Source organism: Microdochium trichocladiopsis (assembly GCF_020744255.1).
Source record: "Microdochium trichocladiopsis strain MPI-CAGE-CH-0230 chromosome Unknown B0I36scaffold_1, whole genome shotgun sequence".
In the NCBI taxonomy this organism is placed as follows: Eukaryota; Fungi; Ascomycota; class Sordariomycetes; order Xylariales; family Microdochiaceae; genus Microdochium; species Microdochium trichocladiopsis.
Genome location: NW_025763544.1, coordinates 879,764 through 903,163, shown reverse-complemented (window position 1 = coordinate 903,163; position 23,400 = coordinate 879,764). Strand labels below are relative to the sequence as shown.

The window sequence follows — 23,400 nt, the reverse complement described above, 5'->3', positions numbered from 1 at the left end:
GGTCATGAACGGTGTTGTGACTCTCCTCTCCGACGAGGTGTGTTGGCTGTCTGTCGTTTGTTGATGGTGCATGCAGTTGAGGTGGCTGGCTGTTGGAGTGGCTTTCGCTGTGCGGGCAGCTGTGTGAAACAGTCAGGCCTGGCCTGGCGGGGAATGGGGATTGTCCACATGCGGAAGGAGCATTGCAGTTCAGTGCATCATCCTGACTGCGTCGACGTGGAGCTCGAGCCTGTCTCCTCTTATTTGCACCGGCTGTACTGGAGGTCAAGAAGAGGGCCACAATCTGGGTACTACTTTGGTATGTTGTCATTGAGAATGTTGCTCGCGGTGGCAATGCTGAGTGCTCCTGTTCAAAGGGCTGACTGACCTAGAGAACCCATGTGAAAGCGGGGGACCACTTGCACGGCCAGGCACCAACTGCCGGTGCTGCTATAATTACGGCACTGCAAGGGAATAGTTAACACCTTCAAGTCCGGCCAGGGGATTGCCTGACGCCGGCAGTGCTGGGCCCCAGCGAGCAGCCTCCTGCCCGATTCGGACGGGCTGGGCCGACGATCTCACAATCCATACAAGAGGGCGGCCCCGGCGGCTCTCTGATGCAGGTCCTCCTGCAACTGTCGTCATTCCTCGACGGTCTATCCTGTCCTGACAGATACAACTACAAATATTCGACCCAGTCCCGCGTTTCTTTTCCAACCCCAGACAAGAGACACATACCAACGCAAATGGGCCTTCCTGCCACTCCCCGCACCCTCGTGCCCATCCTCGCCTTCCTCGCCTTCGCCCTCTTGCTCTGGAACACGGGCAACACACCATCCACCATGTCCTCCTCCTCCACATCCTCCTCCAGGGACTTTGACCCGTCCACGGCGCTGTCCGTCTCCATCAGCGGCATATCATCATCGTCACCACCCCGCGTCAAGCTGGCCGTCACAAACACCCACTCCACCCCAGTCACCCTCCTGCGCTGGAACACCCCCCTCGACCCCATGGCCCTCCAGCTCGGCGTCCTCTCCCTCACCCCGCAAGGCGCCTCCAGCCCTCTCGAGCTTGCCACCATTGCCCTCCGCCGCCTCATGCCTCCCCCGGAGGACCAGTTCGTCACCATCGGCCCCGGCGAGACCGCCACCAACGAGCTTGAGCTCAAGCCCCCCGCCGTCAACCCTCAGGAACTGGGGATCGCGGGCAAGACCGTGCAGGTCCAGGCCAGCGGCGAGTGGGGGTACGTGTGGCCGCTGGGCGGCGACGTCGTGGTGAGCGAGTGGCGGGACAAGATTGGTGGTGCCGACAGCGACGGGGCCTCGAGGGGCAGCTTCGTGTCGGACAAGCACGAGGTCAAGTTCTGATTGAGCGGTTCGGACTTGTTTCCCCTCCTCCTTTTTCTTTTTTTTTTCAGAGGAGGGGATGCTTGAGGCAAGTTTGATAATCTTTACGTACCTAGGAACGGCGGGAGTTATGACGAGCGCGCATAGATTAAAAGGGTTGTACCAGTTATATGCATCAGTTTACATATTCAATTTACATGCATGGACTCTCAAAGCCAACTTTGACGCGATGTCTTGTTCTCTTTCTTGAGATGGAGGCAAGTTTCAATACATGTGACTTAGAAGTAAAGAGAAAGAACATTATGGGTTGGGTCAGAACGGCAACGTAGAGCAGTCCCGGGTGGAGCACGTCAAATCCATAAGAAAACATCGATCCATCCGCTCCCGCTCCTTGATAATTAATAGCCATTGAACAAATTCTGCCGTTCGGTGACTGTCCAGCACGCAGGATCATAGATACCGTGATAAGTACCAAAGAGAGAAAATACCAGCTCTTACAACCGGAGTGTCCCCCCATCTGACCGATCATCAAAGCTGGTTGAACACGACCTCGTGGTCAGAGGCTCGCTTCTGAAATATCGTGTGATAGAATGTGACATCCCAGGAATAAGATCTCCTCCTGTGGAAGCAAGGATTGCGGCGCGGCCGCACTCGCTTCTGATAATCAATCCGCACATTTCTGCGTATCCACCAATTTCTTCCGGAATCAACTCAGTTAACCTCCCAGACGTCTTGCTGGCAAAAACTATCAACGAATGTCCCTCCGGCACAAGCTGCCGGGACAACTCGCCCGGCGGCCGTGATTGACAGAAAACGTCGCATCCTGTGCTCGATCATTGAGACTTGGCTGCTCCCCTGTCTTACTTTGACCTGCTGCGGTCTCCTCTTCTACAGTATGTCCAGCCCGCGCCGCCCCCTCCGCCAGAAACTGTCCAGCTGGAAGTTTCCAATAGTCTCCAAACAAGACTATTTGGTCTGCCCTGGGACGCAGGCATTGGGCTGGGAATAAGCAGGGCCGTTCACGTTCACCCCTCCTTTGCAGACTTTGCAGGGACATCCCGTCCATGAGGTCAGCCACGTCTGCTGAAGCAGAGGTGGCCTCGAGGTCGAGTCTGCTCGGCCATATATCCGCGTGCTCGGATTTGCGCGCAATCCGCACCATGCAGCTGGCTTGCTGTCCTGCAGCGGGAGTGGTAGCGTTGCCACGTACGTTCTTCCCCCGAGCGCGCTCATTCGTTGTTGTCCGTCGCTTATCGAGCCCTCGCTTTTGCGGCATTCTCAAAGTCGACAGCAACTCTGGCTCCCATGCACTTGCCAAATACTCGACAAGCAGCGGCCGTCGGCCGTCGTCTTCGTCGACGCCTGTCTTGATGCTCTTGCCGTCGCCGTCGGCAAGCCTATCTCGGATTTTACCGGCGACGTGTTCGGTATGGCAGTTGAGAGATGCATTATCAGCCGTGACCTGGAAGAGATATCTACCTCCTCCACACTCAAATCTCCTTGCCGCATTGGTGAGCTCTGTTGCAAAGTCCACAGCCCTCTGTTAGTCTTCTGGAGAACCCGGAAATTGCACATGGAACGACTAAGAGGGCCTCTGCCTACCTGGTGCTTCGCCCTTTTCATGGCCATTGCTGCTGCTGCCTCTAGGAGCAGCAAAACTGTCTATGAGAAAGAGGGTCTCCAGCCCCGGGAACAGGCACAGGAAATCGATGAGGTGCTCTGGAAGTTTCGGGGTGCGTCTCCGAGACTCGTGCACTCTCCCGCATCCCGAGCACATCCGGGTATCCTCGCCCCACGAGACCTGATACCGCACGGCCAGCTTCTTGATCCTGGAGAGCTGGGCCCTGTCGAGCCGGACACTCCACCTGCCGAGTTTCACAGAAGCGGACCTCTGAATCTCGGGGTAGTCGACACAAATGATGTCATCCGCCAGAGCGAGGTTGACCAGAGGCCCAGGCTCAAGGTGACCGTGGCCGAGGCGCAGGTTGCCAGGGTGCTTGAGAGCCTGCCAGACCAGGCGCCGAGCTTCGTTACAAGAGTCTCTGAGACTGTCGAGGTACTTGTTTCGTGTGAGATAGTGAGAGACATCGCCCTTGGGGTTCTCAAACAACGGCGCAAGACGAGCGGAGTAGGGAGTCTTGATGGTTGGTGGCGAGCTCTCTCTGGAGCCTGGCGGTGCAAGATCCAGCTGGAATTCTGGGTTGGGTTCGAACCGAAGAAAGTGAACTCCGGGAACGTAGATGGCCATCTCCCATATCCTGTGACGAATATCGTACGGAAGCTGTGCGAATTTTGGAAACTGTTGGAGGGTCCGTGGAAGATCGAAATGCAGAGGGTTCTGCTGAACCACAGCGGTCCTTGTCGACTCCATGATCGTCGTCAGACAGATCCGCCAAAACCAGGACGAAGTGATGCAGTGTTCGATGCGATGGGCTGCCGTCTTTGTGACAGGTGGTCTTATAGCCGACTGCCCTGTTGTACCTGCACATGGGCGTCGTGCACGATCGGGTCAGGCGTGAAGAAAAAGATGATGTAGACCGTGATTCACATGCCAGGTCAACCACCAGTGACTGATGTCAGTGCCTTTGTGCACGAGGCTGTCGTTGGTTCTGCAGCCTGAGGCAAGAAGAAGCTGGGGTGTTACAGGCAGATGCAGGCAGCAGAGGCTGAGGCCCAGCCTAGGTCGTGTATGAATGCAAACGCCTAGTTCAGGTGGCGATTGGAGGGCCTCTGCGCAGGCAGACCAAGGTCTCAGCTGCGACGATGCAAGTCGTCCCCCACGATCACGCGGGTTTCTGGAGGTGATGGCCGGTGTCGCTCAGCAGGGTTGTGTCCACGATGGGCAGGAGGAGCACATCCCAGCCCTGGGAAGGGAGGATGCCTCAAAGCAGTGGGTAGCCGTGGAGAGTGCGAAGCGCCCTCAAAGGGAGCCCAGTCCGTGAGGTGAAGGTGATATTTATGTCGTGGCCGGAGACAGAAGGTGCAGGGGGCTTGCTTCTGTACTATTGTAGTCATGATCTTGAAGCTGGCATCGCAAGTCGTCAAGATACCTGGCCATGGCAACATGTCATGTCACCTCGTCCGACAGGGCCCAGTACCTGCATCGAGGCCTGATCCTGCCAGTTCAGAGGCCACGATGCCCACATGCGACATGCCCGAGCCGTAATTATAGCCAGTGGTATTGCGCAAATCGGGGCGACTCGAGTTGTGCTGGCCAAATGGGAAATGCTGCAGGTCGTCTGCCGCAGATGCCCAACCCCGCGGGCCTTTTTGTTGTAGCCAGCCAGTTCCGCATCTGCGCACATGGCAATGCCGCCGCCCCATCCGGTGAGGGAGGGGATGCCTGAGACACAAACGTCAAAGATCGCATTTGCGCAACTGCCCTCGCCTTGTGCGTGGGACAATCCGCGCCTCCTTATTTTTATTCTGCTCAGAACTTGGTTTACTCCGCGAACGAGGTTGCCAAGCGTGCGAACCTCAGTAAGCACCGTAATGTTTTTTTCTTCTTTCTTTTCCGCCAATTGTTCACGTCCGAGATTTCAGTCATACGTTGCACGTGTAAGCTGATATCCGACCACCAGACATGCGCTCATCTTCGACCCTGCCCCGGCTCCGAGGTAGGCTTCTTGCTCCCGTTTGGATGCAAATTCAGCCTTATAACTGTCAGGATCTGGAGTGCCTTGTATGCTGATGGGCAAGAATGAATCATGGTCACAAGCCATGGTTTTGGAGCTCGTGCATGTCAAAAATGATGGACCAACTGCTAAGCTTGATCTTTGGAACACTCTACTCTTGCTCTTGAAACCATGCGCGCATGGTGAATCACCTAATTCTGTAAGGGAGGTCTAAGGTGCTTTTGATAATTTATATGTACAGGCTGAATTATAGAGACCCTCCTTGATCACTGTGGTGGAGGGTGACAAATGGAAAGGAAAAAAAGAATGCAAACGCCGTCGCTGTGCTGTGCTTGTGTGTGCGAACCCAGGGTATCATGCTGTCGTTCATTATGCGCCTGCTCGGTGTCCCCTTTTGACCAATGCCGTTGTTGCTTCTTTATTTTGGCAACAAAGGCCTTCTTGATCGTCTCCTCCCCTTGGATCTCATTGTCTGTCGGGATACAGTACGTGGAATACCCGCGAGTGCGAGTGTCCGATTGCTTCTGATAACTACCGTCTTCAATACGTATACGAATGCACCGGCGTGAGCACATATGGGAGCTCGCTATCGTCGCCTGCAGTGGCTAGCCTGATCACAGACCCTTGTGAACCACTGCCGCCGGACCGCAGGCTGGCATTGCTGCTGCTAGAAAACTGGCTCGCGGTGTAAGGCTTCTTGGTCTGCGCGAAGTTACGCTCGATCTGTGATGCGGTACTGCTTGAGCGATTGGACGATGCGCGGTCGAGTCTGCTCCTTGGTGTTGTTGGAGCTGTGCGGAAGGATTGTTGCTGCTGCCGCCGAGACTGCTGCGGGCGAGAGCTTGTGTGAGCCGAGTAGTAGCTCCCGACAGCCAAGTGGTTCGAGCCAGTCCGAGACTGCATGCTGCTCTGATAGCTCCTCATGCTGCGCGACCGTGCAACACTACGAGCCGGGGTTGTTGGCGTGGTATCTTGTGGCGCATCGTCGTCAATGTGTCCGTCCTCCGAATCCTCGTAGTCCTCTCCTTCGTAATCGTCAATGTCAGACGAGGCGCGGAAAATCGAGGTCTGCATTGGCTGCATGTTACGCAGAAGCTCCGCAAAGAGATGCATGAGTCGTCGGAAAGTGTCCTCAGACATGGGCTGGGCCGAGAAGCGTGCCTTTTCGTAGATTTCAAGGAACTCTACAGTTATTTGAGAGTCACGAAGGACACCAAGGCTCGTCAGATGACCGACATAGGTGCGCATCGACATGTAGTGCTGAAGCGCCAAACTTTTGAGGGTATCTTCATCGAACAATGGTAGGTCGTCTGTGCTGTCGATACTGGCCCGAGCCAGACGAATAGCCTGCGCCTCGACGAGGTTGGGTAGTTCCGCGAGCACAGCGCTGTATTGAAGATTCGGAAGGTCCGGCAGGTTGGGAGAACCCCAACCGTTATGCTCAATGTGGCCCCAGACAGGCTGCGAAGCTGTATGGACGGTGATTTCCGGGGGTTTGTCGATGGTCTTGCTCTTGCTCTTGCTGGCACGCAAGGCCTGAAATGACTTGAGTCCTGGTAGTGAGGACTTCTCGGCAGTGCTCGCAGCCTGTAGCTCAGCCCCTTCATGTTGAGATTCGCTCTCGACGACGGGCTGGTCTAGCAATGAGGTGACCTTGGGACGAGCGGTCCAGGCAATTAATGCGCTGCGCTTGAGGTCGTCAAGAATGAGCTCGCGCACGTTCTTGGAGACATCGCCCTTTTCTATGGGTATCCAGGCCCGAGGGATGGCGGCGAGGGCCATGCGGGTGATGAACAGACGTGTGACATAGACGAAAAGAATGATGAGGAGCGCGAGGGCGAGGACGATGCCGAGGATGACGACGTTGATCCAGGACTGGCTGATGAAGATGGCCTGGACGGCGATGTCGCCAGGGACGACTAGCAGGAGCGCGGCCGTGAGGATGCAGAGGACGACGTAGATGGAGTTGTAGACGATGCGGAAAATGAGGTGCGTGGTCGACATGATGGGAGAACGTGCCACTGCTGTCCGCCTTCGAGGGCCGGTCCAGGCAGGCTCATGGTGTGGTCTACAAGGTTGTCGCGAGGCTTGCTATGACGTGGATGCCATTGTAGATGCGGAAGGGAAGCTCCTGGCAGACCGCTGCGTTGTTGTCGCAAGCCGCTGTCGGGGGCAGGTGTAGCTAAGTCGTCGACCGGCTCGTCGTGGTAGGGGCAGGTAGATGGTTGCTGGTAATGTTGACAGCCTTCCTGCCAGCCAGGAGGGAGAATGAGGCGGAGGTCAATCAAGGCATTGAGATGACGATGGCTGGGGTCCACAGCCAAACAGCGCAGCAGCTCCACCTACTTGCAGCCCGCCCCACCGCCCTGGCCGCTCCATCCCTGGCCGCTCCATCCCTGCTCCCGCATGAAAGCTGGGATGAGCTTTCATAAACAAGACGTGCATGGCAGATCGTTCTGTGCACATCCATGTTTTGACTACCCCATCTTTGCGATCTCGGGATCCATTGGTAAGGTGATTATATGTGATTTATCTCATCTGGGTTGTAGTACCACGGCCGCTTCTGCCATTGCGTCCCTCTCCTCATTTATGATCTGTTGCTGACGTCCAAACCCGTGTCGAAACTACATAAACGTACACTACTTGACCTGCTCCATCTCCGGCCCACCCGCCGCTTCGACCAGCTTTGGCAGCGGCTTCTCAGCAGCCTCCTTCGCCAGCCTCATATCCGCCCGGCTAAGGCGTAGGTCTGTAGCGTACGGAGAAAACGCCGTTACCAGCCGGCTGAGACCGTCCTTGAGCGCATCCAGAAGTGCATCTACCTCGGGACACTCACGCTTCCCAGACAAGTCGGTCCAGTGGACGGGGAAGTCGGCGCTGAACTTCTCCAGCTTCTTGATGAGTACAGTAAATGTCCGCACAATCGTCGACACATCCCTCTGCACATTCCCATATCTGTCCTCGGCAAGACTCGACACGGCGAGTTGCGACAGAATGAAGGCGGCGTTGATAGGCACACTCGGCTCGGCATAGGGCGTGCCCAGCACGGCCTTGACCAGGGATCGTCGGAAATCCTGGTGGAAGATAGGACCGACCCACGGTGTTGACAGCACACGCAGGGCTAGGTTGCGCGCGGACGAGTTCAGGTGCTCGGGGCTCATCATCTCCTTCTGTTCCTTGGTCAAGTACTGGTCAGTGGCCTGACCAATCCGTCGCCTGGCCTCGGTACCCAGGTATTCGGCAGGAGTCTTTCCAGGCGACGTCCCAATGGACTTGACAACTCCTCCAACCCGACTGCTGAGTCCAGTAGACTGTCTAGGCGGCGCCCAGACGTCCTCGTTGCTGGGTGGCGGCACAATGCGCTGGGAAGCTGGAGCGGGCGCGGGGGCTTGTTGTTGTACAGGTGCTGGAACCTTTCCGTACTCATCGATGGACTTCTCAATCGTCTTCAGCTTGTCCATACAGATCGAATAAATCTGTGCCCACATGGGCCCCTCTGGACGGTCAATGTCCTCAAAGATGGCTTTTCTTCGGTCGTCAAAGTCGCGTGCGATGTACGCCAGCTCCCAAATGGCAAATGCCTAAAGAAACGGGTAAGCTTGCTGTGGTTGTCCGTGAGAATTGGTTGGGACCTACCGAAGGACGAGGCTTCTTGCTCTTCAAGCCGTTCATCAGGCTGCCGTTGGGATCTTTGGACTCGGAAGTCAGAGGCTGGCTGTTCTTGATGGGCTCCTTGGCCAGCTGCACCGTTAGAAACACGTCGCTGATGCTCCAGAGGAGCGACAACAAAAAGCCAGCCCACAGGGAGCGGATCAGCATCCACACGCTCCAAGGTGCGCTTTGCGGTGGGATGTTGGATTTTGGCAGGTTGTAGAACCAGCGGAAGAACGCCAATGCCCAGCTCCAGGCTGATCGTCGGAGTATGCTGTAGACGAAGACATAGTTGACCACGCCCACCGTCATCGAGACGAGCACGACTCGCACAATTGTTCGTGGGAGGTCCTTGGCCAGTTTGTCCCATGGGTCCTGCCTGACCAACTTTGCGGGCCCTTCATCCGTCTTCGGTGAAACGGTGCCGAGAGACAACCTGTCTCGATCCAGAGCGATGTGTATTATGCCATAGGCGAAACCAAGAAGGATGAGATGCACGGTATAGAATAGCGCACGCTCGTTCAGTCGCGCTCGGTCACCGCTGTGGTAGGTGATCCAGTTCAAGTTGGCATCGTCGGGAAGCGAGAAGAGATAGAATTGACTAAACAGCCAGGCAGAGAGCATGTAGGTAATGACGGTTTCGATGCTCGCAAGTGATGAGATCTCACGTCGAAATGTTTCGATTGGCGACGCAGATGTTCGCTTGCCGAGATGTGAGTGCGCAATCCGAAGGATAATGATTGGCAGGGCGCAGCCGAATATGCCCAGCGTCCGGATGCCAGGCACGCCTACGGGGAACCATGACCAGATAACTGTGTCGTGGTTGGGGGTTAGCTTGAAATTGAACGCGCCATCGTGCGGGATGTTTGGCCAGAATGCTGGACGTACATGAGTTCCAGCTTGACAATGTCAGCGACTCAAGGTAGGCGATACCCAGGAGAACCCCGACAGTCGATGCGAAGCGTCGTTGGAGTGCAGGTTGGAGGAAGTCCTTGTACGGCGCCCTTCGTGGGACAGCCATGGTTGCAGCGCGAAACCTGGTGGCAGACAGGTTGCTATAACATGGCAGGACAGCCGCGCTGATCGAGACGTGAGTTTTTGCAGGCCGCTTGCTGTCGTAGGGAGTGAAGCTTCTGGAGTGTCTGGTTGCTTGTCGTCGATGGGCCGGCCGCGTTGACTGAATGTGCTGTCGCTGTTGTCCACTGGGTGTTTTGGGCGGGTCTCGAAAGTAAATAGAAAATTCGGAGCTTGGAGCTTCAGCGCACGTTGCCGCTTGTTGCTGTGTGGTGATGCAGGGAGCTCGACTGCAAGTGGGCCAGGCCAGGACCTGGATTAAGTAAGCCGCCGATGGACTAATGGGTGCCTTGCTGCAGGCATCGACGTAGCATCACATTCCCTCCGCTCTTGCGCCGGGACTGACCCGCTGCTCGTGAGCCTTCTCTCCACTTCCCAGTCCCAACTGCTCTTATCATCCAGCATCACTCTGAGCGCTCTGTCATTTTGAACAACCCCCCGAGCGGCGATTACCCACCTTCTTTTTGTGTCGCTCAATACATCCGCCAACACGCGCTCGGTGCGAATACCGCAGACATGTCGTTTGACCAGCTCTCTTCGATGGAATCCGGCACCGGCGGCGGCCGGCGCGGCAATAACAGCGCCCCAGGCGGTGGCGGCTATGCGGACGATCCGGAGTTCTCAAAGCTGTCGCAGGGTCTCATGAACAAGCTCTTCCACCTCCAAGGCAACATTTCCAAGCTGCGCACCGATGTCGGACTTCTCGGGACTCGCCGCGACAACCCGAGGCTGCGTGAGCGAGTGCACACTCTGCTCGACGAATCGACGATGCATTTCAAGGAGGTCGGAGAGGGTGTCAAGAAGATCCAGTCGTGGGAGGAGGTGACAGTACGTCCCAGGCGCCCGGTCGCTATGCAGCCTCACCACTTCCGAATACTGACAACGATGCGTCCCGCAGCCTACACAAAAGTACTCGCAACAGAAGCTATCCCGTGAATTCAAGACAGCCCTTGGCGATTTCCAGTCCTTGCAGCGCACAGCTCTCGAGAAGACCCGCGCGTCCGTTTCTGCCGCCAAGGCCGCGCTCGACGACGACTCGGCAAGTCCCGGCCAGGCCACATCAGCCGCTGGTGGCGAGCAGCTGCAGCTACAACAGCAGGAGGCGCACCTGGCGGCGCAAGACGAGGTGGACTTCCAGGAGGCCCTCATCAATGAGCGGGAAGAGGAGATCCGCCAGATCGAGGAGGGCGTGGGTGACCTCAACGTGCTGTTCCAGCAGGTCGCGCAGATTGTCAGCGAGCAGGGAGAGCAGCTCCAGACGATTGAGAACAACGCCATCAGTGTCCGCGACGACACCCGCGGGGCCGACTACGAGCTGCGCAGCGCTGCGCGGTATCAGAAGCAGGCGCGCGGCAAGGCCTGCTGCCTCATGCTCATCATTGCGGTCATTCTCACCATCGTCCTTCTTGCTGTGTTCCTGGGTTGAGCGAGGTAGACCGTTGTTTATACTTGTTTGTGTGCGCTCCTCCATAGCACACGGGGAGGCTTTCTTCTTTCATGGTTTGGAGTTTGGGCGCATGTTTGAAGCATATCCTCTGAGACGGGTCGCACTGACCCGACTGCACCAAGACTTGCAGGTCGGCTTCGACTGGTTGATTTTATGGTTGGCCATCGCAATGGTTATACATTATTGTTACAGTCCATACTACACTTTATATATCCTTGATCTTGACCCCCGCCAATCCAAGGTGATATCTACTCGATTGTCTTGACAGGACCCTTAGGTCCATCCCGTGGCCGCACGATGGGCAACTCGGCGCCTTTACATGGCCGCACGATCTTCGTCTCCAGAGGATATCGCCAAGCAGCAATCCGCGTCGCCGCACCGCTGGCACAGGCGGAGGTGAGCCAGTAGAGATGGATCGCGGCGGGCAGGTCCATCGTCAGCGGCCCGACGAGTGCCGAGATGATGATCATTGACCTGCCAAAGCCCCGTTGTAGCCGGGAATACTGTGGCGGGGCAGGCGGTGCTCCTCCTGCTCCATCTTTGGACGGGACTAGTGGTGCGTGCGCCGGTTGCAGTCCGAAGAGCTCCCGAGCCCGCGCGTTGTTTCGCGGGATTATATTCATGAGCAAGACGAACGATAGAGCTGCAGGTAAAATGCCGTAGGGATCCGCCACGGTGAGGTCTTGAAACCATAGGGCGCCTTCAGTCATCAGGCTCGGCTCGGCGATCGATCTGGCCGCGTCCACCACGACTTCGCTGGCAGCATCTGTGTCGACATTTCCAACCATGTCGCGGGCGGATGTGTGCAAGGAATCACTGGCGCTTGGTGTCGATGCTGGCGGCGCTGGCTCCTCGGGCCGAGGAAGGATGAACGAGCCAAGAAGACCTCTGGGCCCGCCACAGAGGCGGCGAATGCTGTCAATGGCAACGAGCCAGAACGGCATGCTGATGAAACCGGCGTAGAGCTTCCACTGCTGGAGGCCCGCCTTCTTCCAAAGATACTTGGTTGCTGCTTTGGTGCGCGCCTGGATAGCCTTGCCTTGCTGCGGCAGAGCGATGCCGTCGTTGATCACGCGGCGCATGATGGTCGGGCCCCAGGCCTGGATGACGGGCGTGTACCGCGTTCTCCATTGGAGGAGTTTCTGGTTGTGCAGAGTGAAGGGCAATCGAAAGACGGCGGTCACGCTGAGGGCGACAAGGGGGATGGTGAGATACCACGGCGTGCCTGTGACATTGTGAAGCCCTACGATCATGGACTGGCTGGTCTCCAAGACCGAGGCGACGAGTGGCGAGATGTGCAGGGACCGCCGCTGTCCATGTGTCGCAAAGACGCGGGCTGTCGACGACGATGGTGTGGTTGGCGACCACGGGCGTTGTGCCAGAACCGAGGCCAAGGTTCTGGGACTAGGCTGCCGAAGGGGGCGGAGGCAGCGGCTGGCAAGACTCATGATGGCCCATCACGTCGAGCCGGCATATATCCCTGCAAAGTCATGCGCCGCAATAGGCGTGTGCTATTTGAGGTTGTGTCGTGAGGAACATGTGATGTGAAAAGAGGCTAGGCCTCGCAACTTGGGTTTGAGTTCAAGCTTCAATTGTTCCGTGCTCCACTAAAGAGCTCTGACGATGTGCCCCACTGGGGCTGCTGTCACTGGACTGGTGCAGGCGTGCACCTGCCCGCCAAGAGGGAGGGGAGGGACGGGCGGGCGGGCCTGCAGTTCAGGGACCACAGCATGCTGATCAGCCCAGGTGCAAGGTGGCTTGCTGCAGCACCTCGTCATAGCCCGGGCCACTCCCGCTCTTTGTTCCCTTGACCACCACTGCCCATACTTACCACGTTCGTTTTCACAACTCTTGTGGGTTGACCTTCGCTTTTGTTGCGACATTGTTATCCACTCGGCCGACAAGGCCACGGTCTTCTCGCCCAGGGCTAGAGCAGCAGCTGGACTCACGCCGGACCCTCCCCTCGAGAAAGTGCCCTCGATGGCACTCACCACCATAGCCACGACTGTTGTCGTGCTCCTTTGCTCGCCAGTCATCGGCCTGCTTGCGTGGAACTACCTGGTCCCCGTGCTATTCCACACACTGTCCGCCTCCGTGGGCACCACACTGGGATACTACCTGGTCAAGAAGACGGAAGGTCGTCGCGACCGCATCCTCAGGGTCACCGAAGAGCTAGAGACGAACCACGCCGCCTTTGCCGCCAACGCAACGCAGACGACCGGTAGCAGCACCAGCAGCGATAACGAGTGGGACAAGGTCGACGATGGGTCTTCTGCAGATAGGGCTGCCGCCACTGGCGTTGATACCAAGTCGCCCAACTGGGACGGTATTGTTGGGTTCTTCCATCCCTTCTGCAATGCTGGAGGGGGTGGGGAAAGAGTGCTCTGGGCAGCGATTCGCGCTACCCAGAAAAGATGGCCCAAAGCCAAGATTGTGGTGTATACCGGCGATCACGAAGTCACCAAAGACCAGATATTGAATCGTGTCAAGGTAAGTCACAGAAGCCGTGAGGTGCAGCATATCAGGCGGTACTGGTTTTAACATTGGTTTGCGTCATACAGAATACTTTCAGCATAGATCTACACCCTCCGACGATACACTTCCTCTACCTGTCGACTCGCCACTGGGTTCTGGCGTCGACGTGGCCCCATGCGACGCTCCTCGGCCAGTCGATAGGATCGGTCATCCTCGGCTGGGACGCTTTCTCCCTAGTCGTCCCCGATATTTTCGTCGACACAATGGGCTACGCCTTTGTTCTCGGCCTTTGCAAGCTCTTGTTCCCGACCATGCCAACCGGCGCCTACGTCCACTATCCAACCATATCGACGGACATGCTCGACTCGCTAGATCCAAACAGCGCTGTTGGTGGGCAGGGAGTTAATGCAGGCCAAGGCGTGGGTCTGAAAGGCACAATCAAGAAGTTTTACTGGAAGTGGTTCGCTGGCGTGTACTCGTGGATGGGTGCGTCGGTGGATGTCGTCATGACCAACTCGAGCTGGACGCAAGCTCACATTCAGGCATTGTGGGGCCCCCGTCGGGCACAGAGACAGCGGCAGAATTCCATGGAAGTCGTGTATCCGCCGTGTGCCGTGCACGAAATCGAGGAGGCTGTCGAGCTGTCGGAGGAGAGCGAGAAGAAGCGGACCAAGGCGCTGGTCTACATTGCGCAGTTCCGGCCAGAGAAGAACCACCAGCTCATCATCCAGGCATTCCATGAATTTGTCAAGAGCGGCACACCGGCATCTCAAGGCTCCAAGCTGGTCCTTCTGGGTAGTGTCCGGGGCGACAGCGATGCCAAGCGGGTGTACCAGCTGCGACTGCTAGTGAACGAACTGCATCTTGTGGACCGTGTCGTTTTCCACCTGGATGCACCCTGGTCTGAGATCTTGCAGCACATTAGCCAGGGATACGTTGGGGTTAATGGCATGTGGAACGAGCACTTTGGCATAGGTGTGGTCGAGTACCTCGCAGCTGGTCTGATCCCGGTAGTGCACGACAGCGGCGGCCCAAAGCTGGACATTGTGGTGGATGTGGACGGGCAGCCCACAGGTGAGCACAGTCTAGTTTTCAAGGGATTTCCATATTTTTGCCGTGGTTACTGACAGGCCTTCTTTGCAGGATTTCACGCCACCACGGCATCCGACTATGCTGCTGGTTTTGAGAAGGCGCTGTCTCTCAAGGACCCTCTGGCGGTCCGGAAACGGGCCAGAAAGTCTGCACAGAGGTTTTCGGAGGAGGAGTTTGCGCACAAGTGGATTGTGCAGCTCGGCAAGCTGGTTGACATGCAGACGAGCCACTAGAGTAGCAGGTTGCGAGGCATAGACTCACGACGGGAGCGCATATGCATCAAGAATATAAATCTGTGCTAATGGCTAAAGAGTGCTTGCATGCAATGTCTACTTTCTCTACTTGTGATGCCCCAGTCTTCAAGGTTGTCCGTGGACGGAGACGGAGTAAGCACTCTAGCGGAAGGGAGAAGCCCGGCTCGAATGCTCCACACATGGTGGGCGGGCACCGGGGCCGGACCGCATCAGACAAGGAAGCACAGGTACAGCATTATGCTATGGTAGGCTTGGTAGCTCACACAAGCTCTGGATATGGCCGAGATGCATTCTGCGATGCCCTCTTCTGTCGGCATGTATGTCGTATGTATGTCCCAGTGCAGGTTTGGCTGCCTAGCAGTGGACATCTAGCTGCGTGTTGGTTCCGGGCCTGCCGGCCGACACGGAGCACACGCCCTGCCGTCGTGGGTCCCCACCCTGTCCGTGATTGCTTATCAAGCCCGTCGGGACGTCACCGACCCGATCTCGGCCATGCACGCGCCGCGCCTGCCTTCCCGCTGCTGTCGCCATTCCACAGTTACACACACGAGCACTTACTTTAACCACAGCCTGCAAGTCACAAGCGCGCCAAGAGTAAGTCTTCTCCCCGCGGCCAAACATGGACCTCTTTCCCTCCATGTCCGTCCCTGCTAACAGTATCCTGCCCGCTGGCAAGTGCGCCTCGACAGCAAGCACGTGCCTGCAGGGCTCCTGCTTGGGGCCACAGCCTGCCTCGCAGAGGCTCTCCCGCCGCTGCCTTTGCTCGAGAATAGCCCAGAGCTAGCCGCGCTCCAGGAACCGCTGCGCTTTGCTGGCCGCCCTGGTCATGATCGGCAGCAGCAGCAGCCGCTCTCACAGTCCCAGGAGCACTCGTTGAGCGGCAAGACGGGCGCTGTCGCCTGTGAGAGCATGATATGCAGCCAGATCGGAATCGACCTGCTTGCTGCTGGCGTAAGTCTTGTTCCGTCACCAGATCTCGAGCAAATGGCTGATTCGTTTACCACAGGGCAACGCGGTTGATGCCTGGATAGGCACACAGCTGTGCGTCGGCGTCATCGGTATGCACCACTCGGGCCTGGGCGGCGGCGGGTTTGCCGTCATCCGCGACAGCGACGGAGGCCATCACGTCATTGACTACCGTGAGGCTGCCCCCGCCGCGGCGTTCGAGGACATGTACTATGGCAACGTCAACGGCAGCATCTGGGGCGGGCTCGCTGCCGGCGTCCCGGGAGAGCTGCGAGGACTGGAGGCCGCACATGTCAAGTTCGGCAAGCTGCCGTGGAGCAAGGTCGTGGAGCCTGCCGCCGCGGTCGCGAGGGACGGCTACCCCGTCACCGAGGACTTGGTGCGGTACATGGCGGCCGGCGTGCAGTATGCTGGGTACAACTTCCTTGTCGAGGACGAGTCGTGGGCGCAGGACTTTGCGCCCAAGGGCAGGGTGCTCGAGCTGGGCGAGACGATGACACGCAAGAGATACGCCGAGACGTTGCTCGAGGTGGCTCGCAAGGGGGCCGATGTTTTCTACAAGGGCGACATTGCCACGGAGATGATTGACATTATCCAGGCATCCAACGGCACCATGACGCTCGAGGATCTGGCCAACTACGAGGCCATCTTCCGGGAGCCGCTCAAGGTCACGTACAAGGACAATTACCACCTGTTCACTTCGGGCGTGCCCAGCAGTGGCGCCGTGCTGCTCAACACCCTCAAGATTATTGAGGGTTATGACGACCATGTCAATGCCAACACTACCCTGCATCGCTTCAATGAGGCCATGCGCTTTGCTTGTATGTTCACTTAATCGAACAGTTGTTTTGCAGTTGAACGACAGCTGACCGACCTAATCACTAGATGGCGCTCACCAGGTCCTTGGTGACCCTGCCTACCTGCACGACGTCGATTCCTTTGAGGCTTCGATGCTCGCCTCGTCCACTGCCGCCTCCATCCGCGCGCGCATTCTCGACAACTCCACACAACCCGTATCACACTACCTTCCCGACGACGGGCTCGAGCACTATTATGCCACCGAATCACATGGCACCTCGCACGTCGTGGCGGCCGACAAGTCCGGAATGGCGGTCTCCTCGACCACAACAGTGAACCTCCTGTTCGGCAACCTCCAGATGACCCCCAAGTCCGGAATCATCCTCAACAACGAGATGAACGATTTCAGCATCCCCGGACGCCGCAACGAGTTTGGCTACGCGCCCGCACCTGCAAACTATATCCGCCCTGGCAAGAGACCGCTGTCATCCATCACACCAGTCATTGTCGAGGACAAAGCCACGGGTGCGTTGATCGCGACGGTCGGCGCGGCCGGCGGGTCACGCATCATCAGCAGTACGACGCAGGTGGTGTGGCACCTGCTCGGATCCGGGTACAGCCACGAGAGCAGCAGGCATCCTCAAGCGGACCAGGAAGCTCAACAAAAAGGCAAGAAGTCGCCCGCTAGGAAAATGACCATGCTCGAGGCGATCCACGAGCCGAGGCTGCATGACCAGCTGATGCCCGACTACACAATGTTCGAGTGGGCGTTTGACAACGCCACGGTCGCAGACCTGGCCAGCCGCGGGCACAATGTGCTCTGGGTGCGCGAGGGCCTGAGTGCGGTGCAGGGTATTCGGATCTTGGGAGCGGACGAAGGGCACGGGTTTGAGGCTGTGGGAGAGACCAGGCAGAAGAACAGTGCCGGGTTGACGTTGTAGAGTTATACAGGCGTGATGGTGACTTTTAGGGGACATGATGGTTAAGGGGGGACGTATATACAGCAGGGAGGCTGTTAGATGGTATTCATCAAGTGGCATACACATATATATTGCCTTGTTCTCCTGAAGGACAATAAGCAAATACACAATACAGAGAGTAGACTTTGTTCTGGCTCCTGGGTTGCCCATCAATTGCATGAATTCTTTGTATATAGGCTTAATTTTCTCCGTACCCCTTTAAAGACGACGCCGGCGCGGCGACATCATCGACCCTGTTGAGCACAGCAACACCCTCGACATGCGCCGACTGCGGGAAGAAGTCGAACCCGCGTAGGCTCTCCATCTCGTACCTCGCGCCGCCGCCACTCCCGACATCACTGGATCCAGCACCCTCGCCGCTGGCCCCAGTCGTCGTCGTCGTCGTCTCCATGCTCTTGGTATTGCCCCTGACCAGGCACCCAATGTCCCTGGCCTGGGTGTGCACGTTACAGCTGACGTACACGATGCGCCGGGGCCCAAACTGCATGAGCTGCGAGAGGAAGCTCGCGTCGCAACCCTTGCGGGGCGGGTCGAGCACGACGACCGTCTCGTCCGGGTGGTACTCCCCCTTGTTGGCCCGGACGCTCTTGAAGAGCTGGCCCGCGTCGGCGGCGATGAAGTTGGTCTGCGCCTCCGGGCGGCCGTTGGCCGACGCGTTGCGCCGCGCAAAGGCGATCGAGGCGTCGGCAATGTCGATGCCCGTGGCGTGGCCCGCGAAGAGCGAGGACAAGGTGATGGTGAACAGGCCCGAGCCAGAGTAGGCGTCGATCAGGTTCTTGATCTTTGGCGCGGCCGGGTCGGCCGGGGAAGGGGAAGGCGGCAGGATGTGCTGCCGGATGTAGTCTGTAAAGGTGGACAGGATCGAGTTGTTGTTCTGGAAGAAGGACCCGGCCGGGTTGTAAAACACAAAGTCGTCAATGTACTCTGTCGACGTGGCAGTGCCGTCCGTCACGCACGTCTTGTAGTCCGTGTATGCGTCCGTCTCGACCACCACCGGGTCTTGGGCTTTTGCCTTCTCGACGTCCTCCTCGGTGGCGGCTGTGCCCACGGTCCGGCCGTCCTTGTACACGCGCTGCGTGCTCTCGCGCAGCAGGATCGTCGCGCCGCGCTTGTACTGCCCGTACTCGCGCTCCATGCGCTCCCGCTCGGCCTTCATCCCCTTGCGCACCGCGTCCGTGCCGATCGGGCAGTCCTCAATGTCCATGGTCTTGCGCGTGCCCTTGAGCATGAAGCCAATGTCTGGCCGGTGGTCCAGCGGTTTCCGGGCGGCCCCCTTCTTGTGGTATCCCGGCGGGCCGTCAAAGTGCGGCGTCAGCTTGGTCCGGTAGCCGTACTGCAGGGGGCTGCCGATGGTGTCGCCGATGGTCGGGACCAGCTCGGGCGGGAGCTGCGAGAAGTTCTTGAACGCCCGCTCGACGACCCCCTTCTTGTACTTGAGCTGCTCGGCGTAGTCGAGCATCTGGAACTGGCAGCCGCCACACTTTGAGAAGTAGCCGCACTTGACGCGGCTGTCGTCGCGCAAGGGCGACGGCTCGACCACCGAGATGAAGTCGGCCTCGCTCATCTTGTCGTCGACGTGGCGCCACGCCTTGACCTTGACCACGTCTCCCGGCACGGCAAACGGCACCACGTAGATCTGCTTGGACTTTGACCCCCTTTGCACGCCCAGCGCGTCGCCCGTGGACGAGATCTCGAGGATCTCGACGTCAATGTGCGATCCCTGCTCGGGCAGCTTCGCCTCCTCCTCCTTGGCGGCGGCGGCGGCACCATCAGCAGTAGCTTCCTCCGTGTTGTCCGGGTACTTCTCGTCCAAAGCTTTCCGCAGCGCCGCAACGTCGAATGCGAGGACCTCGTCGTGCGCGCCCGTCTGCATGTCCCGCTCCCTCTTGCGCGCCTTCTTGTTGTTCCCCTTGTTCTGGCTGCCGCGGCCACCACCCTGGTGCGGCCGCTTGGCGCCAGCTCCGGTGTTGGCTTCCATGCCCATCTCGCCGACAACGCTGGTTACCGAGATCGGTTGAGAAGCAGGACCCGGAGGAGTCTGCGGCACTTTCAACGATGCTGCTGGGCTGTCAAGGGGCCCAGTATGCGGTCGACCACTCTTGGTCACTGCTGGCTCTGAGTTTTGGTCCCGACCAGGACGTGATGCAGACTTTTTTCTCCGCCGGGCCTCGCGATCTCTTACTGGGACCTTTTGAATTTTGGCCAGAAAGCTGTCTTGGTCGAGATGGCTCGTAACTGCCTTTGACGATGACTTGGGCTCCTCCGCTCTGAGCTCTGGACCGCGCCAAGGAATGTACTTCCGTGCTGTATTTGGTGTGCCCGAGAATGGACGGACACTGCTGCGTCGTGAGCCCTGCGCCTCAGCGCGAAGGGTAGAAGTGGCTGTAAGCGTAGGGGCGTGCTGCTGTTGGACGCCCAGTAGACAGGAGCGGTGGCGGCTCAGTGCAGTCTCGATTCCTCGTGGCCAGCGGCGCATTGGGCTGAGCTGCCGGTTGCTTCAGGTCACAGGTTTTCGCCGGTGGTCGTCTTGGGAAAATCTCCTTTTTCTCTCTCTCTCTCTCTCTCCTCAATGCATTTCCGGGCAGGGTTTTGACTGTCCGAGTCTGCCAATGTACCTGCAGCTAACAACATTTCTTTCGAGGCAGACTGGGGTTCTCCATAAAAATGTTGGAAAAGGGACCCGCACTTGCTAATCTCTTGTTGCTCATTGGTGCTGATAAGGACGACAGAAACCCAATGGGCAGGGGTCCGTCACTTTCCACACTACCTCACTCTCCATCAACTCACCCCGGCACTCACTCACAAATTGTCACCTTTTTGGGTGAAATAGATGCATGACGGATGCACGAGGCCTTTGTAAATAAGTAGGAAGGGCACGGCTCGTCTGTTGTACAGATACCCCGGCTGTGTTTCAATCTTCCAGCAACAGCTTGAGAGCCTGCACGGTCACCTCGACAACCTCTGCCCTCCGGCTCTGCTTTGCACACTCTGTCAGGATCTCAACGCCCCGAGCTTGGCGGATCTTCTCACGTGTGCGTTTCCCTTCATCGCCCTCGAGAGCCACCATGTTGTAGACAGCCACAGCTCCGCGATGTCGCAGGTCCTCATTCCCCTCTGCACAAAGTCCCAAGACCGCATCGACGCCCTTCTCACGCTTCAGGATTCCCCTGACCACTTCCTCATATGGCGTCAAGGTGGCAAGCGCCCCCCCGGCTGCGCTGCGGGTGCCTTCCTCCTCCGCATCCGCCAGTGCCAGTAAGATATGCAACCGGTTCGCCGCCTGCGGTGTGCTCTCCGCATACAGGGCGACGCCCTCGACACTCTGCACCAAGTTGCAGACTAGCTCGACTGCTGCCTTGGAAACGCGAGTGTTTGACGACAACAACTGCTCCTCAATCGCATCCCATGCTGTCCGTATAATTGTATTCCGTGCATCGTCGTCTGTAGACGCGAGGTTGGTCAGGGCCATGAGTGACTCAAACGTTGGTAGCAGATCCCGTGTGTCCGCGGCAGGGTCTTGGGGCAGGATAGTCACTAGCGGACGGATCGCAGAATTCAGCGGTCGAGCTCGGGTACCACCAAAGACAAGAGACGGGTTGATGCTAATGAGAATTCGCGCCAAAGCCTGCGCCGCTGTCCGTTTACCCTGGGCATCCGACTCGGGCAATGCTGCGTGCGCGCCAATAAGCAGCGGGACAGCACCCTGCTGTGCAAGCTGTCCGCGTAAAGATGAAGTGACCGAAAGCGCGTAAAGAATCGAAACAATAATGGAAAGTGACGCCGCAGACCCCTGTCTGCTCTGTCCGACGAGGACGGGGACAAGGCCAGCCTTGAAGACCTTGACACAACGTGCTGAAGTGTGCTCGTCGTCGTTAAGAGGATTGGGTGGCGGGATCTTCCCAGCCGCGTTGGCGTAGGCTTTGAGTTGATGCATCCTCTTCTGTTCCTCAGATTGGGCTGGCTGGTAGCGAGTGAGGTTGTTGAATACACTTAGGGTTCCATACATCAGGGGGGATCGGGGAGGCGCATCTTGCAGCACGGTGACGAGTTTCTTGAGGAGGTTCCCGTCACTTGCCACCTCCTCCTTGATATGGGGCTGTATCGTGGTGTAGGCCAGACCCTCAATTGAGTGCTGCTGCCCATGAGTATCGCCCTCGAGAATCATGTTTGTGAATTTCTTGGTGAGGTCTTCAATAGTGGTGACGGCAGGTTGTATCCTGGCACCTTGGTCTTGCTGCTGTTGCTGGGACGGCACTGCCTGAGATTTATTGTGGTCAGGTCAGTCTTTATGCTGCTGAGTGCCTCGTTAGGTGTCGAGGGCTTTGGCATCATTTCCAGTTCAGGTTTTCGAAGGCTGGTGGTGACGAAAGTGGAAGCTTCAGGGTGCCTACCCTCAATTTGGCCAGAATGACGGCGGCGAGGTTCTGGACAACCTCGGAGTGTCTCCTCATGGCAATGGAGCCTCCAGTGACGGCGACTTCCGGGTCGGCAGAGTGGATGGCCTTAGGCAAGTCGTCGGGATCCTGGTCGACGACTTCTTCCAGCCAGTCCACGCAATACTTGAAGATGGCCTCGCGACAAGCCGTGTTCATGGAGGCGGCGTTGAGCATCTCCAGGCAAGCGGTCTCGACTTTCCTGCTCTTCCACGTCCGCCGCATAAGCTGACCGAGGCTAGGGAGGAAGCCTTCCGTCAAGAAGATCTCGGCCGTGAGATCCGGTGCGACTGGGAACAAGGCGGCGGATACGCAGAAGGCGACAATGTAGTCGTCATATGTGCCGCGGCCCACACGATCAAAGAAGAATTGGCGGATGGCCTTGGCAGCATTCTCACCACCCGCCTTGAGGTAGGCCGAGACGGTCAAGGTGGCATGCCCCCGGACAGCCTCAGCCTGTCTCATGTCAAGATAGCTGAGGATGGTGTCGACGCAGTCGTCGTCGACCACGAGGGTGACGGACTCGTGTGTCTTGCCCTTAGAGGCAGCCGCAATGTCGTCATTGAGCAGCTTGGTAAGCTTGTCGAGGGCCGCACATGTCTCGCCGTCCTCCTGGCCGCCCTCCATGAGCTGGGCGAGGATCAGCTGGGTCTGCCCCTTCTCGTCCATGTTGTCCAGCTCGTCGAGCTTGGAGGCTACCTCGACGGGAGCTTCGTCCATGATGGCAGGCTGCGCACAAAGGAGCACGGAGCTTGTCCTAGATGGTGACGCGGGACGAAGTTGGGGCCCGAAGCCAACACAGGATATTGCGTGGGGGAAGTATCAGCACCCACAGCCTGTGTCTGTAGTCTTGAGCTGCGAACTTGGCGGTTGCTGGAGCTGGAAGCTCGTCGTGGGGTTCTGGAGGGGTTGTGGTTTAAGTGCCTGGCCGCTGCTGTCTCCCGAAAGCCCCGGCGCGGCAGTTGCCTTGCCCTGGTCGCCAGAGTGGGGCAGCAAGATCGTCAAAGCTACATGGAGCTTCTTCCACTGTGACGTTTACGTCGAGCTCGTCTTCCTCCCCTAGGCACGAGTCAAAAACTGACGGTCAAAGGTACGCCGGCGTGAGCTGGGGGGATGTTTCCCAACTAGCCTGGACCTTGTGGTCCTGTCCTGCCAGCGCCTACTTTTAAAAGATGATGCTCTACATGCAGCGTCCTCACTCAGATCGGCGCTCAACCTTTGCAGCTGAAGTCAGAACACGGGACGGAGCTGGGTAGAATGCTATGCGAGA

The 23,400-nt window shown here is 57.9% G+C and overlaps 11 protein-coding genes across 11 annotated transcripts; 4 read left to right on the top strand and 7 right to left on the bottom strand.

The window, feature by feature from the left end:
- The first annotated feature begins 621 nt into the window (after nt 1-621).
- On the top strand, nt 622-1,432 carry B0I36DRAFT_2909 (uncharacterized protein). The gene has a single exon (XM_046151718.1). It carries the CDS (start codon nt 726-728, stop codon nt 1,344-1,346), a length of 621 nt encoding a protein of 206 aa, XP_046017911.1. The 5' UTR covers nt 622-725; the 3' UTR covers nt 1,347-1,432.
- Nucleotides 1,433-1,964, bottom strand: B0I36DRAFT_2910 (uncharacterized protein). Its single transcript, XM_046151721.1, has one exon. It carries the CDS (start codon nt 1,852-1,854, stop codon nt 1,519-1,521), a length of 336 nt encoding a protein of 111 aa, XP_046017910.1. The 5' UTR covers nt 1,855-1,964; the 3' UTR covers nt 1,433-1,518.
- On the bottom strand, nt 1,964-3,886 carry B0I36DRAFT_2914 (uncharacterized protein). Its single transcript, XM_046151733.1, has 2 exons — nt 2,928-3,886; nt 1,964-2,843 (listed from the first exon to the last, which is right to left on the bottom strand). The coding sequence occupies exons 1-2, from the start codon at nt 3,694-3,696 to the stop codon at nt 2,074-2,076; spliced, it is 1,539 nt and encodes a 512-aa protein (XP_046017909.1). The 5' UTR covers nt 3,697-3,886; the 3' UTR covers nt 1,964-2,073.
- Nucleotides 3,887-5,494: 1,608 nt separating this feature from the next.
- Nucleotides 5,495-7,263, bottom strand: B0I36DRAFT_2901 (uncharacterized protein). The gene has a single exon (XM_046151694.1). It carries the CDS (start codon nt 6,962-6,964, stop codon nt 5,501-5,503), a length of 1,464 nt encoding a protein of 487 aa, XP_046017908.1. The 5' UTR covers nt 6,965-7,263; the 3' UTR covers nt 5,495-5,500.
- Nucleotides 7,264-7,430: 167 nt separating this feature from the next.
- Nucleotides 7,431-9,891, bottom strand: B0I36DRAFT_378958 (nuclear envelope protein). The gene is made up of 3 exons (XM_046160743.1): nt 9,500-9,891; nt 8,597-9,423; nt 7,431-8,541 (listed from the first exon to the last, which is right to left on the bottom strand). The coding sequence occupies exons 1-3, from the start codon at nt 9,630-9,632 to the stop codon at nt 7,600-7,602; spliced, it is 1,902 nt and encodes a 633-aa protein (XP_046017907.1). The 5' UTR covers nt 9,633-9,891; the 3' UTR covers nt 7,431-7,599.
- A 132-nt stretch (nt 9,892-10,023) lies between these two features.
- On the top strand, nt 10,024-11,356 carry B0I36DRAFT_309497 (t-SNARE). The gene is made up of 2 exons (XM_046152136.1): nt 10,024-10,513; nt 10,584-11,356. The coding sequence occupies exons 1-2, from the start codon at nt 10,202-10,204 to the stop codon at nt 11,109-11,111; spliced, it is 840 nt and encodes a 279-aa protein (XP_046017906.1). The 5' UTR covers nt 10,024-10,201; the 3' UTR covers nt 11,112-11,356.
- Nucleotides 11,357-12,731, bottom strand: B0I36DRAFT_309495 (uncharacterized protein). Its single transcript, XM_046152135.1, has one exon. The coding sequence runs from the start codon at nt 12,578-12,580 to the stop codon at nt 11,381-11,383; it is 1,200 nt and encodes a 399-aa protein (XP_046017905.1). The 5' UTR covers nt 12,581-12,731; the 3' UTR covers nt 11,357-11,380.
- A 198-nt stretch (nt 12,732-12,929) lies between these two features.
- Nucleotides 12,930-15,268, top strand: B0I36DRAFT_280164 (alpha-1,2-mannosyltransferase alg11). Its single transcript, XM_046151467.1, has 3 exons — nt 12,930-13,622; nt 13,694-14,681; nt 14,751-15,268. The coding sequence occupies exons 1-3, from the start codon at nt 13,113-13,115 to the stop codon at nt 14,930-14,932; spliced, it is 1,680 nt and encodes a 559-aa protein (XP_046017904.1). The 5' UTR covers nt 12,930-13,112; the 3' UTR covers nt 14,933-15,268.
- Nucleotides 15,269-15,490: 222 nt separating this feature from the next.
- Nucleotides 15,491-17,767, top strand: B0I36DRAFT_2872 (gamma-glutamyltransferase). The gene is made up of 4 exons (XM_046151620.1): nt 15,491-15,547; nt 15,630-15,904; nt 15,960-16,740; nt 16,805-17,767. Coding segments are annotated over exons 1-4 (1,911 nt in total). The 5' UTR covers nt 15,491-15,546; the 3' UTR covers nt 17,659-17,767.
- Nucleotides 17,768-17,826: 59 nt separating this feature from the next.
- Nucleotides 17,827-19,232, bottom strand: B0I36DRAFT_309492 (S-adenosyl-L-methionine-dependent methyltransferase). The gene has a single exon (XM_046152134.1). It carries the CDS (start codon nt 19,154-19,156, stop codon nt 17,876-17,878), a length of 1,281 nt encoding a protein of 426 aa, XP_046017902.1. The 5' UTR covers nt 19,157-19,232; the 3' UTR covers nt 17,827-17,875.
- A 1,211-nt stretch (nt 19,233-20,443) lies between these two features.
- B0I36DRAFT_309490 (myosin-binding striated muscle assembly central-domain-containing protein) lies at nt 20,444-23,045 on the bottom strand. Its single transcript, XM_046152133.1, has 2 exons — nt 22,089-23,045; nt 20,444-21,955 (listed from the first exon to the last, which is right to left on the bottom strand). Exons 1-2 carry the CDS (start codon nt 22,848-22,850, stop codon nt 20,609-20,611), a joined length of 2,109 nt encoding a protein of 702 aa, XP_046017901.1. The 5' UTR covers nt 22,851-23,045; the 3' UTR covers nt 20,444-20,608.
- Nucleotides 23,046-23,400: the final 355 nt, after the last annotated feature.

Bases quoted from the DNA above. Each gene is read 5' to 3' on its own strand.
- B0I36DRAFT_2909 (XM_046151718.1), top strand. From the start codon at position 726: ATGGGCCTTCCTGCCACTCCCCGCACCCTCGTGCCCATCCTCGCCTTC.
- B0I36DRAFT_2910 (XM_046151721.1), bottom strand. From the start codon at position 1,854: ATGATCGGTCAGATGGGGGGACACTCCGGTTGTAAGAGCTGGTATTTT.
- B0I36DRAFT_2914 (XM_046151733.1), bottom strand. From the start codon at position 3,696: ATGGAGTCGACAAGGACCGCTGTGGTTCAGCAGAACCCTCTGCATTTC. The intron at 2,844-2,927 runs GTAGGCAGAGGC...ACTTTGCAACAG, and splicing joins TGAAAAGGGCGAAGCACCAG to AGCTCACCAATGCGGCAAGG.
- B0I36DRAFT_2901 (XM_046151694.1), bottom strand. From the start codon at position 6,964: ATGTCGACCACGCACCTCATTTTCCGCATCGTCTACAACTCCATCTAC.
- B0I36DRAFT_378958 (XM_046160743.1), bottom strand. From the start codon at position 9,632: ATGGCTGTCCCACGAAGGGCGCCGTACAAGGACTTCCTCCAACCTGCA. The intron at 9,424-9,499 runs GTACGTCCAGCA...ACCACGACACAG, and splicing joins ATTGTCAAGCTGGAACTCAT to TTATCTGGTCATGGTTCCCC. The intron at 8,542-8,596 runs GTAGGTCCCAAC...CCGTTTCTTTAG, and splicing joins GCAAGAAGCCTCGTCCTTCG to GCATTTGCCATTTGGGAGCT.
- B0I36DRAFT_309497 (XM_046152136.1), top strand. From the start codon at position 10,202: ATGTCGTTTGACCAGCTCTCTTCGATGGAATCCGGCACCGGCGGCGGC. The intron at 10,514-10,583 runs GTACGTCCCAGG...TGCGTCCCGCAG, and splicing joins AGTCGTGGGAGGAGGTGACA to CCTACACAAAAGTACTCGCA.
- B0I36DRAFT_309495 (XM_046152135.1), bottom strand. From the start codon at position 12,580: ATGAGTCTTGCCAGCCGCTGCCTCCGCCCCCTTCGGCAGCCTAGTCCC.
- B0I36DRAFT_280164 (XM_046151467.1), top strand. From the start codon at position 13,113: ATGGCACTCACCACCATAGCCACGACTGTTGTCGTGCTCCTTTGCTCG. The intron at 13,623-13,693 runs GTAAGTCACAGA...TGCGTCATACAG, and splicing joins AGATATTGAATCGTGTCAAG to AATACTTTCAGCATAGATCT. The intron at 14,682-14,750 runs GTGAGCACAGTC...CCTTCTTTGCAG, and splicing joins TGTGGACGGGCAGCCCACAG to GATTTCACGCCACCACGGCA.
- B0I36DRAFT_2872 (XM_046151620.1), top strand. The intron at 15,905-15,959 runs GTAAGTCTTGTT...CGTTTACCACAG, and splicing joins TCGACCTGCTTGCTGCTGGC to GGCAACGCGGTTGATGCCTG. The intron at 16,741-16,804 runs GTATGTTCACTT...CCTAATCACTAG, and splicing joins TGAGGCCATGCGCTTTGCTT to ATGGCGCTCACCAGGTCCTT.
- B0I36DRAFT_309492 (XM_046152134.1), bottom strand. From the start codon at position 19,156: ATGCTCGACTACGCCGAGCAGCTCAAGTACAAGAAGGGGGTCGTCGAG.
- B0I36DRAFT_309490 (XM_046152133.1), bottom strand. From the start codon at position 22,850: ATGGACGAAGCTCCCGTCGAGGTAGCCTCCAAGCTCGACGAGCTGGAC. The intron at 21,956-22,088 runs GTAGGCACCCTG...AATAAATCTCAG, and splicing joins TCATTCTGGCCAAATTGAGG to GCAGTGCCGTCCCAGCAACA.